The 18,445-nt window shown below is 46.6% G+C and overlaps 1 protein-coding gene across 2 annotated transcripts in view; it reads right to left on the bottom strand.

Moving 5' to 3' along the window:
- Positions 1-249: 249 nt before the first annotated feature.
- LOC119401877 (uncharacterized) overlaps positions 250-18,445 on the bottom strand; it is a 61,392-nt gene continuing 43,196 nt past the window's right edge. For both annotated transcript variants that reach the window (XM_037668883.2, XM_037668885.2), the window contains 3 exons: positions 5,807-5,912; positions 2,043-2,108; positions 250-429 (listed from right to left, as the gene is read on the bottom strand). In XM_037668883.2, the coding sequence (XP_037524811.1) occupies positions 375-429; positions 2,043-2,108; positions 5,807-5,912 (227 nt within the window). In that variant the 3' untranslated portion in view covers positions 250-374. The remainder of the gene's footprint in view (positions 430-2,042; positions 2,109-5,806; positions 5,913-18,445) is intronic.

Genomic DNA, 18,445 nt, shown 5'->3' with positions numbered 1-18,445 from the left:
AAACCGCCATAGAATATTACGACGCTACCATTGTATTGGATGAAAAAGTTGGAGTTTCTTTCATAATAGTTGGAAAAAATTGAAATGATTGTTAACAGAAGTGTTTTATTTTTATCATAATATATGCAATCCTAATTCGCTGTCAAGAGCTGTGCATCTAGCATTGTATGAGTGTGTTCTACAATATATCAAACATAAATTTTGTTTTCAGAGACACAAAACAACTATCTGAACACCATTACGGCCTTTTGTTGTGTAGTACGAATGGCGAGAGTATGAGAAAATCAGTAAATTTTTGTGTAATTAAAATTTATTCGTACATTTTCTTTAAAAATAGCAATTATGCAGTTAGTGAATGAGCCCGCATTGAATACCTATTCTTCATTTTTTTCTGCAGTATTTTGTTTATCAACGCTTTCCTTGCACCGTCTGAAATGTTAAAAAAAAGCAGTAAAGCGTGAGTGCAAATGTGGGCTTGAGACTTACTTGTGGCATTACAAACGGTGATATCCCGCTGTTCGGCGAACTGTCTTGTTCGCGTCCCGAATTTTTTTTTCTTTTTCTGTCATGTATTCTTTCAAGAAATCGTTGAAATTTTGTCCCCCAGATTCTTTTGTCTCATGTTTAATCTTAGAGAAGTAGTTAAACTACAAAGTTCCCTTCGGTGCTCTATTTGTTTCAGCGAGTATGAATTCTGTAGGCTACCTGCTCTAGTTTCAAACAAAAAAAGCGAAATTTACGAGACAAAGTACTGTCGCATTGTGTGGTTCCTCATAGTCGGAGTCTTCGGAACGACCTGGAATATATAAGTCCAGCTAAGTATAAGTTGACGATTTGTATTTTATTTTTTTTTTTCTGCATTTCACCTCCTTGAAAATGCGGTTTCTATGGCCGGCGTCTCGCCCTTTAGTATCCCTGTTCTAGATCACTCCACTAAAGGGTACTTGCGTGGTACCTGAACAAGAGCGCAGAAGACAGGACCAATAAGAGAGGACACATGCAACACTGTACTTGCAAATGAGCGTATTAGAATCCAAATTTTAGTCTTTAAGCCAGATGCTTCACTTTTCTTCACGGTGTTACTTGCGTCTTACATGCGTCGCCTAGCAACGCGTTGGAATAAGGGAAGCAGGAGAAGCGAGAAACGGAGAAGAGGAGAAGAAATAAAACGAAACGAAATGCCTTCGCGAGGCGGGATTTGAACCCGCGTTGTAACTATTCTTCTGTCCAGGCTCTCTAGCAGAGCAAGCATTTATGGGAACGATATGATTGCGTTGCTATAGGCGAGAGGATGACAAAAATGAGAGAAAAAGAAAGAAAGAGAGCAAGAAAGAGAAACACACAGAGAGAAAGGAAAACAGGGAAATAGCCAGAAAGAAAGAACAATAAGTACAGCAAGAAAAAACAGATGGAAAGAAACAGAAAGAGAGAGAAAGAAATCATAGCATAGCCACATGCAGCGTAAAATAGCAAGGACGTGCGAAAGGGAAGTGAGGATAAGGGGGAGGGAAAGCAGGAGGGGAGTTGGTAAAGCGCAGAAGAGCCATGTGCGGTAGAGTATAGCACAGGAATGGGAATGGAAAGTGAGGGTGAGAAGGAGTGAATGGAGGACAGGATGGTAACCAGCTCCGGTGTTTCCAAAGTGAGTTGTCTGTTGGGCTAGTTGGTGTTAAAACATGAGAACCATCGTTAAAAGCGCAACACCACAGAACACAAGAGAAGACCAGATGAGCACAGGCGCAATTGCGCCTGTGATGCGCGTGTGCTCATCTGGTCTTCTTTTGTGTTGTGTGGTGTTGCGCTTTTAACGATGGTTTCTTTGTTTCCAAAGTCTTCGCACGAGTAGTGCGTAGCTGCCAAATTTGTTTCTATGTTCGTGATTTATGAAGCTGTCTTTTTATCTTCATGCACAAAGTCATCAAGCAGTAATTATAGGATCACTGTGACATTTCAGTTTTGAAGTCATCTAAAGTAAGGCAGATTAAACAGCTCTTAACACTTTGAAGCCAATTTAGCATGCAGAATCTGTGAGAATCACTTACGCAAATGAATTGTTCATATATGTAAAATCACTCTTTTGAAAGTGGGATTGCCTCGTAGAACCGAATCTGCGGATGAGGATTGTCCATTCACAGGTTAGCCATGCCGTACATATTGCACAGAAACGTAATTAGACAATCTTTATGTTAACGTAAGTACATTCAAAGGCCTGTCTGGCTGTGTCAGACAATTCGTAACGCTGAAATGGGTCCGGTAACATTTGTTTAGGTGAACCCAACGGTTTGGTGCCTGTTCGGTCCCTTCCTATGTGGGCGACTCTAATGCTTGCGAGCGTGCCCTCGCGTCTATCATGTAAGATCAGCTCCTCTTGTTCGTCGCGTCAGGAAGACGGTCCACGTTAAAAGAGAGCATTGTCCCCAGCGACCGGATGATGCTGCCATTCGTGTTCTGAATTTGACACGAAGGTAGTAAGAGCCTCCTTGCCGGGTTCATTTCGGTGGCGGTCACAGAAGCGCCTTCAATTCATTGTATGATCTCGCTTGTCCTATTGTTCTACAAGAGGGCTGCCTTGCGCTTCCATTCACCAAACATCGTTTCTGTGTTTGTGAATTCTGTCTGCTTTCACCGATCTAACTTGCTGAGCCTTCACTAGGAAACACCTTGTCGATGATCCCTGTTGTTTTTATACGAAGGTTGATCCTTGAGTCTTGAAAAGGCTTTCGCAAGAAACGGTGCCGTATCCGCAGCTCAGAAACAACAAACGGCCTACAAAGGCAAGCTTGCGACTTTGAACAAAAGTTGGCGCTACATATACAACGAAAAATGTGTCGTCATCCTGTCTTCCAGGCACATTTATCCGCCCGAGCGCACCGTGCTTGCAAGCGGCCACAATTTCAGCGTGACGACGACACGTCAAGCACTCCTGAAGGTCACTGCGACTGCGGCAGAAGGCATGAGGCAGCTGGACGTGGCGTCAGACATAACCTCCGTTTAAAGACGACCGCTACCAGTATCCTATCTAAAATTAGGGAACCAGCACCGTTTCAAGATGTCGAGGGAGGATGACAATGTGTTTCGCTTGCTTAAAGAAAATCATAGGGTTGTTATTCTAACCGCCGACAAGTGTAGCACACCTTTTCTACAACTAAAAAAATCTCAAGGAAGACCCCACGCCGGGACCACAGAGAGAACCAGACGAGCTCCATGTTGATGTGCTCGAAAAACAGCGTGAAGCAAGATCCTTTCACTTGTACTCGTCTGCCGGAATGGCTCTGCCCCGGTATCTGTGGGGTTCCCAAGGAACATCAGCCCATCATGGCTCAAGGCGCGCGAGCTAGGAGTTCTTTGGCTGTGCTGGTTTGCTCCAGTGTTCAGTGTTTTATTTTTTTAATTTTTTTTGTAGCAAACAAATGTTCCAGAGCAATCAAGCGGGCCTCGACCAACAAGAGCATCGCATGGCTTGAGGTGCCCAAGGTACAGCGTTCTAGCGGGGCTCGCTCGCTCGGTTACGGCGAGGGGCAGCGTTGCTCGATCCAGAATTGGATGTCTAAGATATATGCTCTAAAATGTCGGCGGTAGTATGCTTGCAAGTTGGGGCCCCACGTTCCGAAGCCGAATGTCTTACTGTCTGGCATTAACAATCAGTGTCGGGAAAGGTTATCTTAACCATACGAGTGTGCTGTACTGCCAGTACGAAGCAAATGTAATATTATGCAATATGTATCTGAGGTTTTACGTGATAAAATCACGATATGATTATGAAGCACACTATAGTACAACACTTCGGTTTAATTTTTCCCACTCTGGGTTATTTAACGTGCACCTTACTTAGAAGGATGAATCTCTTTACAATTAACTCTCGTGAAAATGCCGCCTACGTGGCCCGGAATCGAACGCGCGTCCTCGAGTTGAACAGCGGAATATCTTACCAGCCCTCTCAAGGACAACATTGACAGCTGGTACGAAGCACACCATAGCTCCGACTATATATAGTCGGTACAAAACAATCTATACCTCGGTGAACCACAAGCGCCGGAGCCCACTCATGAAAAGTTTATCCAGTTGAGAGATCAAGACAAGCTGGAGCGCATACGATTGGCATTGCCAAATCCTGAAAGGCAAACTGCTGCCCTCCCTAAAACCAAAGGTACGCAATCATTGCATAATTAAAGTTCCAGCATATGGAGATGAAACTTGACGATAAAAATGACTCGAGAGAAAGTTTAGGACCGCACTGCGCCCAGTGGGACAGAAGATGGTAGGCGGGACATTAAGTGATTGGAATGGAGTAGAATTGGTCAGACATTAAACAAGCGTAGCTGATAGCCTGGTTCATAAAAACGATAGAAATTGATGCTGGCGGGTAACGTAATGCGTACCACACGCAAGTAGTAAAAGGAGCGTAGTGGATACTAAGACAAGGAAAAAGATGGAAAAATGGAATCAGCGCCTGCGTGACAGCGCAAATCGGAGATCATCAAGAGATGCCTTCGTTCTGCAGGTGACATAAACATAGGCTTAAAATGACGCTTATGTCTAATTGTGGCTCTTGCACTGGAAAGAAGTTTACTCGTTGATCTAATCATTTTCAACAAGCTCCCCTACATTTATCATAGTACACCCCTTTTAAACTGGCACTGCCCCCTACCCGCCCCGTTTTTCTGCTTATTGACACTGCTTGACAAGACAGATGTTAAGCTCGTGTTCTCAGTACCACAGCTGTGTATTTCATAAGTAAATACTGCGCCGCGTTGGGTACTCTTCTTTGTAGCAGACGTATACATTTGCGTATCGAAAAACATCTTTGAGCATGTCTTGCGCAGTTCTTCTATAGAGCATTTGAAACGTAATGCCTCGCATGGGTAAGCATCATATGAGTGTAGGCACCCGTAATTCACAAAACCATCAAACTTATTTTAGTGCAATATTTTTCAATCCATTTCATTTTACTCGACGTCCCATTTTATACTTGGATGCAACGTTTCTAGACCAGTCTACTTGTTTGGATGACTCAATGACTATTTATCTACCTTATAGAAAACCGCTAAGATGGCTTCTTTACGCTAACTTGGCTTCAGCGGTGCTGCAGTGCTGAGCGAAAAAATAAAATCTCATTTACTAACAAGTCTCAGTTATGAGACAGTCACTTAATTGCATGATGTGATTTCTTTTACCCTACAAGATAAACAATGAAGTAGTACTCGAATGGTCGCGTAGTTTTGTAAACCAATCCATTACAAGAATGGTATTCCTGTTTTACAGTTTTACAACACGATCATGAAAAGCAGTTACACGATGTAAGAAATGCGAATTGTGTCTTAGCTTAAATATACGTTTTGTGAATATTCAGGGGAAACACTATACGGGAATCTCATGTGACACTAAAATAATCTTCAACAATTTTAAACACAATTCCAAGCAATTCTTGTTCACTCAATCGCTTTTAAGAAATATGGATTAAGAAAGGTCTGTACGCAATAACACTTCAGTAGAAGTAGTATACTGGTAAACACGTCAATGATTGCAAGAAGTAATGCATTGTACGACCGTTTTAACGGAGGTCTTCTTTAAAGTGCAAAATTTCACACTGTAGCCATTAAATTGCGACGATTCTGCGTCCTTTTCTAAAGACTCATTATAATCACAGCACCTCACATAGGCTATTTTTCATCAATAACGGCTTTTCAGCTTCGTAGACACATAAATATGCATTCACAACGAGGAAGAAGAAGAAAATAGGACCTAATGGGAGAGCTTTCGTATTAACAGAGAAAGCTTTTAGCCATAACAAAAAGATCATTCTCACATGAGTGCAGTGGCCTCAAAAGGGTACTCTTCTGGTTGCTGATCGGTGTAGTAAACGACCGCAGCGCTTGTATTTTCAGTACAAAATGTATCACGAGTTTGGAGATCTGCGGGATAATGTTATGTTATCAAATATATACAAACAACTGATGCGATTGGGGAATCTTGTACTGCGACGAAAAAACACAAGTAGGCAGCAACAAGCGCGAAAACGAGACCTGTCTAACATTTGGTTTTCAAGCGAAGTTTAGTATAAGATACAGATTTTGGTGGTGGCGGCAGCATTGTACGCGATAAAGCTGGTGACGGCGAGTGTACAAAAATGCGGTTCTCGAAGATTCGCCGGTCACATACGTATTTGTACGCGCCGTTTTCCAACGCCGTTTCCATCGTGGGCTTGCCGTCGATCAGTCGTTTATGATATGGCAATCTGATATGTTATCGTGGTCACTTAGTTCCCGCTGCCATTTTCATTGTTGCTTAGATAATAACGCATGATCATCATTGTTGCCTGTAGCAACTGAAGTGTTACGCTGTTAAGCTAGTGGATGAAGCACCCATCCACGGCATGGAGAAAGGCAAATGTTGGGAAGGAGAATTTCACAGTGCGCTAGAAAGAAAGAAAATCAGTAGGTCAGCGAAGCACCCGCCGTGCTTCGTTTGACCCCACTTTCCGCCCTGTAAAGGAAGCGCTCCCAACTTTTTCATGTGGCACACATTGAATAAACTCATCTGGTACGCAGAATACCAAACGCATGACCCGCATATTCCACATCATGACTACGTACGACCTAAATACCTAATCTCCGTCTCTAACATGTTTACAGATGACAGGCTAGTCTGTCAACTTCCTCCTTTACTGATATGGCACGCTTCAAAAATTTCAGAGGCGTGCTTATGAGCGCTCGTGTGTGCAGTCTTAACTCTGCCCCATTGTCTTTCATCTTCCATACAATATAAATATACGCATCTCGCAAAATCACTGCGCCACTCATCTGATTAGACCATGCGTAACACGCTATAATTTCGTATTAGGACACCCAAAAGAAAGCTGACCTTTAATAAAATATCACCTTAACAAACGTTGTCCGTATTTTCTAGCGTTACAAAACTTTAATCGAATCATTCTTTCACATCCGAGATAGACAAGATATACATGCTGCCATATACGTGACATACACAAAACACATTGAAAAAGACATGACCAAGGCAACGTCATTTTATGTCTCCTCAAAAACAGAGCGATGCATAAGGAAGATGAAATTGCTACCTGATAGTTACCATCTATATATATACATTTACAAAGTATATTTCTACAGCGGAGGTAATAAGCCATTTCCCTAAGAACATAAAATAAGTTGGTAAACTAAACGGTGACAGCGCTCTAATTGTTCAGTATACAGGATGGCCATGCTCTCTTAGATTGAATTTAAAAAGGTGGAATTGCAATTTTCAGAAATGTACATAGTATCCCTGACTTTTGCAATTACAATCCGCGGTTTTTTAAATGCGAAGCATTTTTCAGCGAACCTCAGGCACTTTGGGCGTTTCTTTCTATCTATCTATCTATCTATCTATCTATCTATCTATCTAGCCGCCTACGTCTGGGCGCTCTCCTGGTAGTCTCCATAACTTGTAATATACCAAAATTGGCCTAGCAGGGGATCAGTGTAGGACGACACGAGTCACTGGTCATGACATGAATAACGCAAGATACCTGTCACGTACGTCATGAAACCCTTTCTCTCAGTGACGTGTGGCACATACCCGTAAACCAGAGGTAATGTTAAGCGGGTATGTGCCACAGGTGACACAGAGTCTCAGCCAACACAGTAACCACGAACACACACATTGACACGCAAGGAAAGTGATAATAATAATAATAATTGTTGGGGTTTTATGTCCGAAAACCAGGATATGATATGAGAGACGCCGTAGTGAATGGCTCCGGAAATTTTGACCATTGGGTATTCTTTAACGTGTACCAAGATCGCACAGAACGCAGGCATCTAGCATTTTGCCTCTATCTAAATGCGACCGCCGCGGCCGGGATCGAACCCGAGACCTTCGCGTCAGCAGCCGAGCACCCTAACCGCTACACCACCGCGGCGAACGCAAGGAAAGTGAGGAAACTGAAGACAGAACACCCCTGGAAGACGCTCAACTGCCATGCACTCGTCCACATGGTCCGCAACGTGGACCACGGGGATTACGCAAAAACCGGCGTCAATGCTTCCTACAATACATCTGCTGAGAGAACCAGGCCTCTCATCATTACCGGTGTCTTGAACATTGATTTTTCAAGACCCAAAAATGCTGGGTCCTTATAGTGCGTGAAACACGGATTGGATGTGGAGAGGGCATCAAAAGACCTCGCTGCCGCGAACACGACAGGAGGCATCATAGATCACTTCATCTTAAGAGGCATCCAAGATTTCCACCAGTTGTACTATACCTCGCACTTAACTACACTTAGACCCCTCGTAACCGCAATCGCGAACGGATCCGATTAACAAGTCTGGTCCAGCTGCTGGTGCTCACTGATCACGGTGATGATGACCTTGTTCGAGAACTGTCAAGAACCCCTTCTACACATACACACGGGTTCGTGAAACAGGCGTGCGTTCTCCGTCATAACGGACAAGTATAAGCATTACAACTGTAACTGTGACTGTAACGTACGTGCAGTGCGCCTGCGCGTGCTATTCGGCTGGGTATATATCTCGGGAGACTTTCCTGAATAAAGCTCAGTTGCGAGTAACGCCTGTCCTGTGCTTCTGTGCTCCTTCTTTGTCCTGTTCGGATTCGCGCTATCCAGTATCCAGTTTATAAGCGCTACATATCAACTTACCGCGTCTGGTGTTGGTAACACCCATGTGTCTGTTGCCATCACTACGCAACTGTAAACAACATGTTACATATAATAGATATGCGACTCTTCAACATATGAGTGTGCGTATACCACTTCCATAATTCTCCAGCGCCATTCCGTAACGTTTCGCTCAATGTGAAAAATTACGCCACAGTCACCATCCCGCGCATGCTTCGCATAACATCGATTCCCACGGTACGTGGGATCTGTCAATTTTTTTTAAATTTAGTTATGACAATAATCTTGAATATTTGAATAGAGCACGTGTAAAATGTATGCGTAAAATGTATGACTACATGCCAGAGCTCTGACATGACTCCTTCCCCACGCCCCCTTTTTATTTCTGCTTGCCTCGACCACGATGATAACATCAGCATCGCCACATGCCATACGAAATGTTTGTCCTATTCACTTATTTCTCTGATCATGGAGGACGGGAACCACAATGTTATATCAATTACTACATTGTTGCTTCCCGCCTACGTCATGAAACCCATTCGCACAGTCAAATGTGACACATACCCGTACACGTGTGGCGCATGGTATGCGGGCATGTGCCTCAGGATATCATAACACACTTTTCCTCAGCAGGAGAAATACATACGTTTTCTTATAGCTGGCGATTTTAATGTAGCATAGCAGCAATTACCCATGTATTTATGTGACTCAACATGTTATAGACTAGCGTTGCTCGTCCCCGCAGGAATACGCCAACGGACGCTGTTGGCACTTCATTTCGGCAAAAGTGAGATCTGTGCTGAAACGTGAGTGCCGGCTTCACGTCGGACAGTGCTCCCCTTTGGACACCAGTGTAGAAAAACGTGTGGTTAGCCTACGATATGCACAGTACTACTCTTACTGCACACAGACGTCAACCGACCTAGTAATATTTGACTCAGAGCGCCGTACAGGCCACTACTCGCTGACGCCTTCACGTAAGATTGATTCCCAAAGTGTGTGAGATCTGCAATATTTTTTTTACTTCTTCCCATTCTCTTCGTAGGTGAAATTTCCCCTCAGTGCAAGTAGAAAATTAGCGATTCCATTAATCTCACATTGACAGCCGATATTCCTGCTCATGTCGCTCCCAGTAAAATGTCCACCGTTTGTACTTCTTGAGTAAGACGTGTTCCTGGGCGAGTTGGTTGAAATCTACGGGGTACATTTTAGCGCGAACTATGAAAGAAAGCACGGGAAAAGAGTAGGAGAACGCAGAAAGGTCGAGCGCTAAACTTCTACTGTTTATTCGAAAGGTGTACAGACGCCAGCAGGTCACGGTCAACAGACGCCATTTTCTTGGCCTCTGTTGACCGTGACCTGCTGACCTCCTTTGACGATAGGTTCTTCCTTAAGGCTTTTAGGTATGTTGAGGAATTTTTAATCATTTTAAAGACTAACCACGCTTTTACATTTGACGAGTGCCTTAGTGAAGTTTTAGATGCCTTTCGGCTGCAGGGAAGGGCATGTTCTTTACACATGAATCCCCTTCCTTTAACACTCTCCAGTTTTATTGCGATAGCAATTATATGGACAGTCTCGGCTGAACTTTGCCGTCGCCGTCTTTGCCATGCGCCGTATATGAATAAGTATGTATATATATATATGAAAGCCCCAAAGAAAAATAATTCAGAAAAATGCTTCCAAAGCGCGGAATCGAACCAGGTACCTCTTGCTCCGCAGCGAGTGGCGCTAACCGCTATGCCACGAAACGCAGATCCTCCACATAGCTAACGGCGAGCGTTATATACGCACCCTTTACCGCTGGACGGGCTCAGAGACGGCCGGCGCTTATAAGCGTTTCTTCATTACCAGCGAGATGGCGCTAGGAGCACGACGAGCGCATTTAAAAGTCGTCGGCGAGCTCGCTCGCTCCTTATATTTGCGCAGGGAGAACCTTGCCCTTCCGCTGTCTGCTCGCGCGGTTTTCTGGTGGTGAGGGGAAGAGGGTTGCTTCAAGCTTTCACCGTGGTGTCCGCGCTCATGTTACGGAGCGTACGAAAGTCACTCGAGCTCAAGGGACGCCGCTAAACGAACAAACAGACGATGAGCGCGAACTATCGAGTGTCACAGCTCGACACTTGAAGCACGCTAGTTTCCTTCGCTGCTTCGGCCGCTTTTGCAACAGGAGCGCTGTTCAAACTGAGAGCAGCATTAGTTTCTTGCTATCGCATTCATTGCTTCGCCCTTGCGGCGAAACTGTGACTTTTTTAGACCTGTCATTAACCTTTGACAAAAACCATCTTTGTTGGCAGTACAGCCCCCGTGCATAGAAAGAGATGCTCCCGCACGATTCTGTCCACTCTAAGCTAGTAAAGAGAGCAACTGCCTTGAGTCCGCGCTTATGAAGACGTGTCCTCACGCCATACAGGTTAGTTTTGAGAACCAATTGGCAAGGCTATATGTAGCCGGCTTTCCGAGCTCGGTCTTAGTGGCCGTTTCGAAAACCCTTCGCCAGAAGGTGAAGAGCATAAAAAAAGAAAACGTATAGCCCTGTCCAAAAGGAGGTAAGCCCGCAGTGGTCCCGTACGTCCACCAACTTTCCCACAACCTCAAGAAGGTGGCGAATAGATACGATGTGCCTGTAGTTTTCTCGGCCCCACGCACATTGGCCGGACTGTGTCCGCGAATTAGCCGCGTTGACAGAAAGCTCGGTTGCCAGAAGAAGCACACCAGACATTATGTGAAATGCAAGACGGGCGTTGTATATGAGACACCGCTGTCATGTGGGAAGACTTACGTTTTTATCCTTAAAGAATAAAGGAAACGCGCACTTACCTGCGCATTGTGTAGCCTGCAATTGTGAGCCCCTGCTTCATGAGATCCAGATAATAGACAGTAACAGTGACACATTAGCGCGGGATTTATTGGAGGCGTTCCAAAATAAGAACAGAGGCACGAGTTGTATCAGTGATACGTCTGTTTGTCTGTTCCAAAACCAGATGCAACTATTTGATATAAAAAAGTGATTTTTCCCCTTACTGACGCACGCATGCCCAAATGAGTATTTGTTGCTGCCTTCACCTTTCGAATAAACAGTTAAAGTTTAACAATCGACCTTTTCTGCTTTCTCCTACTCTTTTCCCGTGCTTTCTTTCATAGTTTGCGCTAATATGTACCCCATATTTTGTATTTCTCACAAGTTAGTGGGATCTGATAAAACACTCCCACGCCACTGCACATATATAATTGCATGTTCTTTTTGCATAGACCACCGATGCACTCCTCACGCGAAATATGCGAACAGAGCAGCTCAACGTTTTTTGATTACGAAAGCAGTTTGCTTACGCTTCGGTGGTTCAAAACCTTTTTAACATTTTGTGTAACCCTGTGTGCATAAGGAACCACTTGCGCTTCTTTTCCACACGAGACGTCTCACTTCTACCGCTGCTTTTGTGCGTGCAATATGAACTTTTGAAGGAGTGTCTGAACTAACCCTGCAATCACCGACTACAGGAACCAAGCTTAATTTCGTCGTTTAAATTGTTCTGAAAAATTTCTCGGCATGTTGGGAGTACATGATCTGACACGAGCGCACTCCCAACACAAAGGAGCGATTCTCTTTTTAGATACATTGTATGTGAGGACGAATATTGCAGAGAAACGATTTTCATTGTATATTACCAAAGTTTTTATGTACAAGTTTCTTTGTATAACTGTCTGAAACCCCTTATTTAATGACCGAATGGTCCTTTAGGTTATATGAAGTAAAAAAATAAACTTTTTAACTCGCGGACGGTGCGCTTCGCAGATATGGCGTTACCTGAAGCTGAAGATCTCGGAACTCTAAACTTCATTTGGATGTCATTTCGTGAGTGCAAGTTAGACATAAGCGGTAGTGGTTAAATTTCTTTAATACATTCTGAACCTTAGCACTATTCGCTGCGAAGCTTTTTTAGACGCACAAAAAAATTGTCCAGATATCTGAAACCTTTCATAATATCATCATCACTAATGGTGTTAAGTCGTTCCCGGTCAATATCAGCTGGAAATATGTTGGAAGATTAGGAGTTAGGCCACATACATCTGCTTTGTCACTGCAGGAACAGATTTTTGTGAAACTTTATAATGGTGTGTTTTAGACAAGATTCCTCTAAGGTAATCAATTTCGCTGCAATCAGACCTGTAGACGTCTCCAAACGGACTTGAGGGTTACCTTCAATACAACTCCTCGCACATGTATGAAGCCGACTTTGCGAAATGAAATGAGACAGGTCCTATACGTCAATCAGGCATTTTCGCGATGTGTCACCTGAAATTAAGTAGCCCGACAGTAAGATGTTTAGAAGGTGAATAAACGGAACAGTTCTTGAGATCATCCATCGAACATATCATATGAGGTGCCGATACCAAGATGGCATACTATTCCGGCCTGGCTGTTTAACAGGTCCTGGAAATTATTTCGAATTCTTTACAAAAATGTCAAATGTCCGACATCTTTGTGACGCGCACTCTCAAGGTTTAGAGGGAGTGCGTGGATCATGCTATCAGTTTCCATGGACACATTCATCTTCAGAGCCCAAATGCCGGGTTGGGCGCCATTGTAAAGAAGCCACCAATTCGCATGAACGGTACTCGTCAGAGTATCAGGCGCTCCTCAACTGTTAGAGCTTGGGCGTGTGACTGGCTCAGGCGGCTGCACTTACCAACTGGAACTTGAGAAAGACGAGACCTGCGCTTTCTGAAGCCAGCCTTGGTAGGTGCTCCAAGCGTTGATGTTCGCCACGGGGAAGGTTGTCAGCATCGGGAGACTGTTGCTCCTGCATGAGATCGCTCGACACATTCACGGAAATTATGTCCGGCTGACGCTACAGACGATCACGCAGATGCGTTGTCGCTGTAATGCGACAAGGCGGAGCAAATGTAGAGCTACCACCGGATAGGAAGTGGTGCGAAGGTCCGCGTAGGCGGAGGAGCCGCGTTTCAGCTTCTGTGGCAGCTGCGGTGACTTGCACGTCGGCCGATTCTCGATGCGAAACGTCACTGAAATTTTTGCAGGTAGCAGGGCTCTTAAGGCCTGCCCGGTAACCTTTTACGCCAGCACTATGAAACGAAGCGTCGTCAAGAGAAATGTGTTCCCGGTTGCGTGTGCGACGCCATTCTAGTTAATCAGTACCCGTATGCAAATATTTTTTCCCGTCTAGCCTCGTTCTTTGCTCACAAGTGATGATGATGATGGTGTTCTCTGATGGTGCTCACCCACAGGCTCCTCCGCAGCGCCTCGTAGCTTCTTTATTCTGTTCCACTTGTGGGTAACCTTCGATAATCACCAGATCACCACCCTTGCCTATGTGAGCACTGGCGGTGACAAGACGCAGCAGCGAGGACAACTGCGCATGCGCTGGGATGCGGACACGCTTCACGACCGGGCAGGGCGAGCAGTCAAGGGGGAGTTGCCGACAAACTGTCGCGAGGTGTGCGGGTTTGAGCGGCCTGTGGTCCGCCGGGGCCAGGGCTAGCGGGACCGGCGCAGAAGTTGTGCGCGGAAACTGTTCGCAAGCTTCTTCTTATGTTTGGCCCTTTCGCCGCAACGTTTGATGGATGTCTTGTTACTAATAAATTCTTTTTTGAGTTATCCCAACGTCGACGAGCGGCCCACTTCTTGGAGTACACACCAAACCCCACAACTGGCGCACAACGTGAAATTGGCCCCGTCTTGTGCCAGCAAGAATAGATGCGGCACCGCAAAAACTGCTGGAAACCATGGCACGCCTCAGTGTAGCTTCTGTAGTGTTCTGCGCGGCGAGGGGACACGCCGAGTCCGCTAACTATCTTGCAGCGAGGGGCGTGGCGATCCCGACCGTCGGCGGTGGAAGAGTGCTGGTGCACTCTTTAGGGCAGCCGGGCACACCGGTGCAACGTGAGCCCCCCGTCGATGTGGTCGACGTTGCGCAGAAGGACGATGCTGATGGCGGTGATGCAGCAATGAACTAGGGTGAGTCCTATTCAAATAGATGATGAGGAGGCCGTCAGGGAAGACGAGAGGGAGAACGTTTTCGCTGCAACAGAGGTCGGGATCGCCACCGACGAGGCTGATGCGGCTTTGGTGATGCAGGCCGACGAAAACGTCGGCTTGAACACGGGCGTCGCCACGACGACGGAAGAGGACCGAGCCGCCGCGACGTCGAGTGTGTCGACGTTGACACATGCCGCTGCTGCCGACTCGAGCACGGACGGCGGATAAGGCAGAGGCTCTTGTCAATACACGACGCCTCCGGTCGGTCAAGGGGTGACGCAAAATTATGAGCCTCGGAAGGAGGACAAAGGTGGCGGTGATGCAGAGGAGGACGACCACGCCGCCGCAGTGATGGCCAGTACAGAGACACCGATGCCAGTCGCAGATCGCGGCAACGAGACAATCGCCACGAGAACTGGTGTAGGAGCAGCTGTGGGGGAGACCAAGGATGCCGCCGAAGGCAGCAGCGCGTGGCCAAGAGCGCCGCAGCGCCAGCGACAAGGGCTGCCGGCATAGCTACTAATGCGAGGCCCAAGGCAGCCGCGGACGAGGAGCCCGTGCGCAACCTGTGGGGCAGTGGACTGGCCAAACCCAACTGAGAAGCCGATGTCCAGGCGCTCTTCAGCAAACGTGTCAAGGTGGTGTCCGCCAAGTTCAGCACTATCGACAACACTACCAGCGCACCCAGTTTCAGCCTCCGAACAGTGAGGACTGCAGAGGAAACGGCCAACTACGTCGAGCGCTGGCACGGCGCCGAACTGAGCGCAGAGGTGCTCTTCGTCGAGCGCACGAAGCACAAGCCCAGTGGTGCCCTGTGCAAGCCTCAGCCTAAAACGGAGACCGGAGCTGCTGCGTGGAAAACCGCCAAAACAAAGGACGCCGTAGAGGAAGGCGGTGAGGCGACGCCTTTTTTGCAGAAGGGGAACGTGTCAGGAACCCTCGAAAATCACCAGATCACCACCCTCGCCCATGTCAGCACTGGTGGTGACGAGACTCAGCAGCGAGGGCCATTGCGCATGCGGCCGGTTACGGACAAGCTTCATAACCGGACGCTGCGTGCGGTAGAGGGGCAGTTGCCGGCAAACTGCCGTGAGATGTGCAGGTGTGCGCGGCATGCCGTCCGCCGTGGCCAGGGCTAGCGGGACCAGCACGGAAGTTGTGCGTGGAAACAGTTCGCAAGCTTGTTCTTATATTTTGCCCTATCGCCATTATGTTTTAATGTAGTCTAGTTACCGATGGATTGTTCTTTTTATTTATCCCGCCGTCGACGAGCGGCCTATTTCTTGGTGTAGGCACAGAGCCCCACACATTTTGCCCCTTGATGACGTTGCTTCAAGCAGACACACCGCGTGCCGATTTCACAGATGAGGTAGCTTCGCTTGCTCGTAAGTGTATTTTAAGTGAGGAGCACTTGAGAGGCCCGAGCTCTCGTATGCTGTCATACGTTGTTGTCGTCTCACGTAGCTTGGCGTAACGCGAGCAAAACCAGGTACAGCATAGCTATTTGTAGAATATTAAGCGCGCCGTTGTGGGAAGGCGAAGGCTTCTGCCTCTTGTTCTTCGAGCGCCTTGATGATGATAAGAACTGCGGAGCGCTCTAGGGGCTCGGGCTGTCCTGTGCTGTCGTCGCTTGACGTAACGAAAAAATAGAAAAAAAGAGGAAGCAAGCCAGAAATAAAAGGCAGAAAGTAAGAGAAAAATATGAAGAAAAATAGAAATAAGTTGAAATAAAGTGCGAGAAAAAGACAAAACGAAATAAGAAAAGAAAGAGAAAACCAAAAAGAAACAAAGACGGCTGCCGAGCACCACACTTCATTCAGGCTTGGCACCACTGGTACGAAGATCCCTTAATTTTTTGTGCTGTTATTTCGTAGACTCCCAACGCAACGCCAAGCGGTGCCACTGCTCCATCTATGGCGGGAATATCGTAACTGGGAATATCCGCTACACCCTCATTAAGCCATAACACTGCCGCCCCGCGCATGTGCACAGCTCTCGGATTGAATATGTGGTGCGTCACACGACCACTATTGCTCAATAACCGGACGCTACGAAGTCGCAAAGTTGACCGACCGCTTAGTGATTGGATGATTGTATGTTACGAGCAGAGGGTCGAAGAATGGTTTCTCGTGTTCGCCAACGCAGGCTTCGTGCCTTTGTCGAGATGTGGGGGACTGCTGAACAGATAAATGACAATGTCTTTACCGTGAACAATGTAATGAGCCATTCGCCACAGGGGCTAAGAACGAAGTAAACGCTGGGGTCTCATAAAAGCAAGCCAGAACCAAGTGAACCATATGTACGAGATCGCCCAGGCGAATGAAGGAGCAGTCACTCTCGAAGAGGCCCTGCTAATACATTTTTGTTCGCTCTGCACGGCGTAACCTCGAAATTGCCGTTGTGAAGTCATCTTCTGCTTGACGTTTCAATAATAATAATAATAATAATAATAATAATAATAATAATAATAATAATAATAATCATATCTGGGGTTTGACGTCCCAAATCCACGATATGATTATGAGGGACTCCTAGTGGAGGGCTCTGGAAATTTTGACCATCTTAGTATTCTTTAACTTCCGCAGACATCGCAGAGTACTCGGGCCTCCAGCATTTCGCCTTCATCGAAATGCGACTGCCACGGCCGGGATCTAACGCGCGACCACCAGGTCAGCAGCCGAGCACCGTAACCGCTACACCACCACGCCGGGCTACATGATGTTTAAGAACTTTTTTTTGAGAAGTGTAATTCAGGGGATCAAACTAACTTATTGTAACCACACGCATCTAATAAAGTACCTAGTTCTTAATTATTCGTCCCCGCTGCGGCAGAGCCGCTTCTAGGGCCGCGACGCCGCAGTGCCCCAAGCCGTGTTATGAGTGTGTGCACCTACAGCCTTGTCCACGTCTGTGTAGAGCGCGCGAGCTGCCGGCCTTGCTTTGAGTGGCAACACCTTGCGGTGGTTGCGGGGTCTGATGTGGTTTGCCGAGGAGCATGTGGGGCTTAATACACATTAAAACAATCTATACATTTATGGCAACATTTAAGAGTGCCATTATTTAAGCAAAATTCCGCTCCCCCTCAAGGCACTTGCCGTATTTCAATGCTAAAGAATGACGCGTTTGCGCTGATAACGCGCGCCTTACTCTTTCAGTAAAAACAATGCGCCCTTTCTGTCTGCTCCGAGATACGTGGTCATATGAAGACGTGATAACCTAGGATACTGCGCAGAGCCGGCAATACTAAGGCTCTTAGCAACAGCATTTCTCGCTTAGAACAATCTGTGCAGATCTGCATGTCTACTAGGCCGCGCATGCTCCTATGTAGACCACAACAGACCTTGCAACCGCCGCAAAGCGTCGTCCCGCCGAGCAAAGCTGGCTTACACAGACGTGGACGGTGCGCTACATGTCCGTTCCGCCACCGCTGCCAAATCCGGTGACAAACCGCCTTCTCGGCCGCGTGAGCGTCATTGCGGCGTGGTTGTCACGCGCCCAAACTCGAGCTTGGGTTCCCTATGCGAATAGTTACTTACATGAAAGTGACACGTGCCTCTATAGAACTTGTTGCGAGTGTGTTGGACGTTGCAAGATACCATTTGCGCAGAATTCACTGTATTCGGCCCGCATAACAGCCTTCTACGTAGATGCGCCTGCTGATATCCACATATTTATAGATCACAAATTTATCTCCGCCAAGTATTTTCATCCGACTGCTCAGTGCCGTTAAGAACCTCGTTAAGCCCCCTCAAGTCCAGAGTCATAAATGTGAGAGGCGCAGTCTGCAGCGAGTGCCTGCAGGCTCTTTTGCGAAT

The sequence above is a fragment of the Rhipicephalus sanguineus genome, chromosome 8 (genome assembly GCF_013339695.2).
Source record: "Rhipicephalus sanguineus isolate Rsan-2018 chromosome 8, BIME_Rsan_1.4, whole genome shotgun sequence".
Classification (NCBI taxonomy): Eukaryota; Metazoa; Arthropoda; class Arachnida; order Ixodida; family Ixodidae; genus Rhipicephalus; species Rhipicephalus sanguineus.
This window is presented reverse-complemented; position numbering and strand designations above follow the sequence as displayed.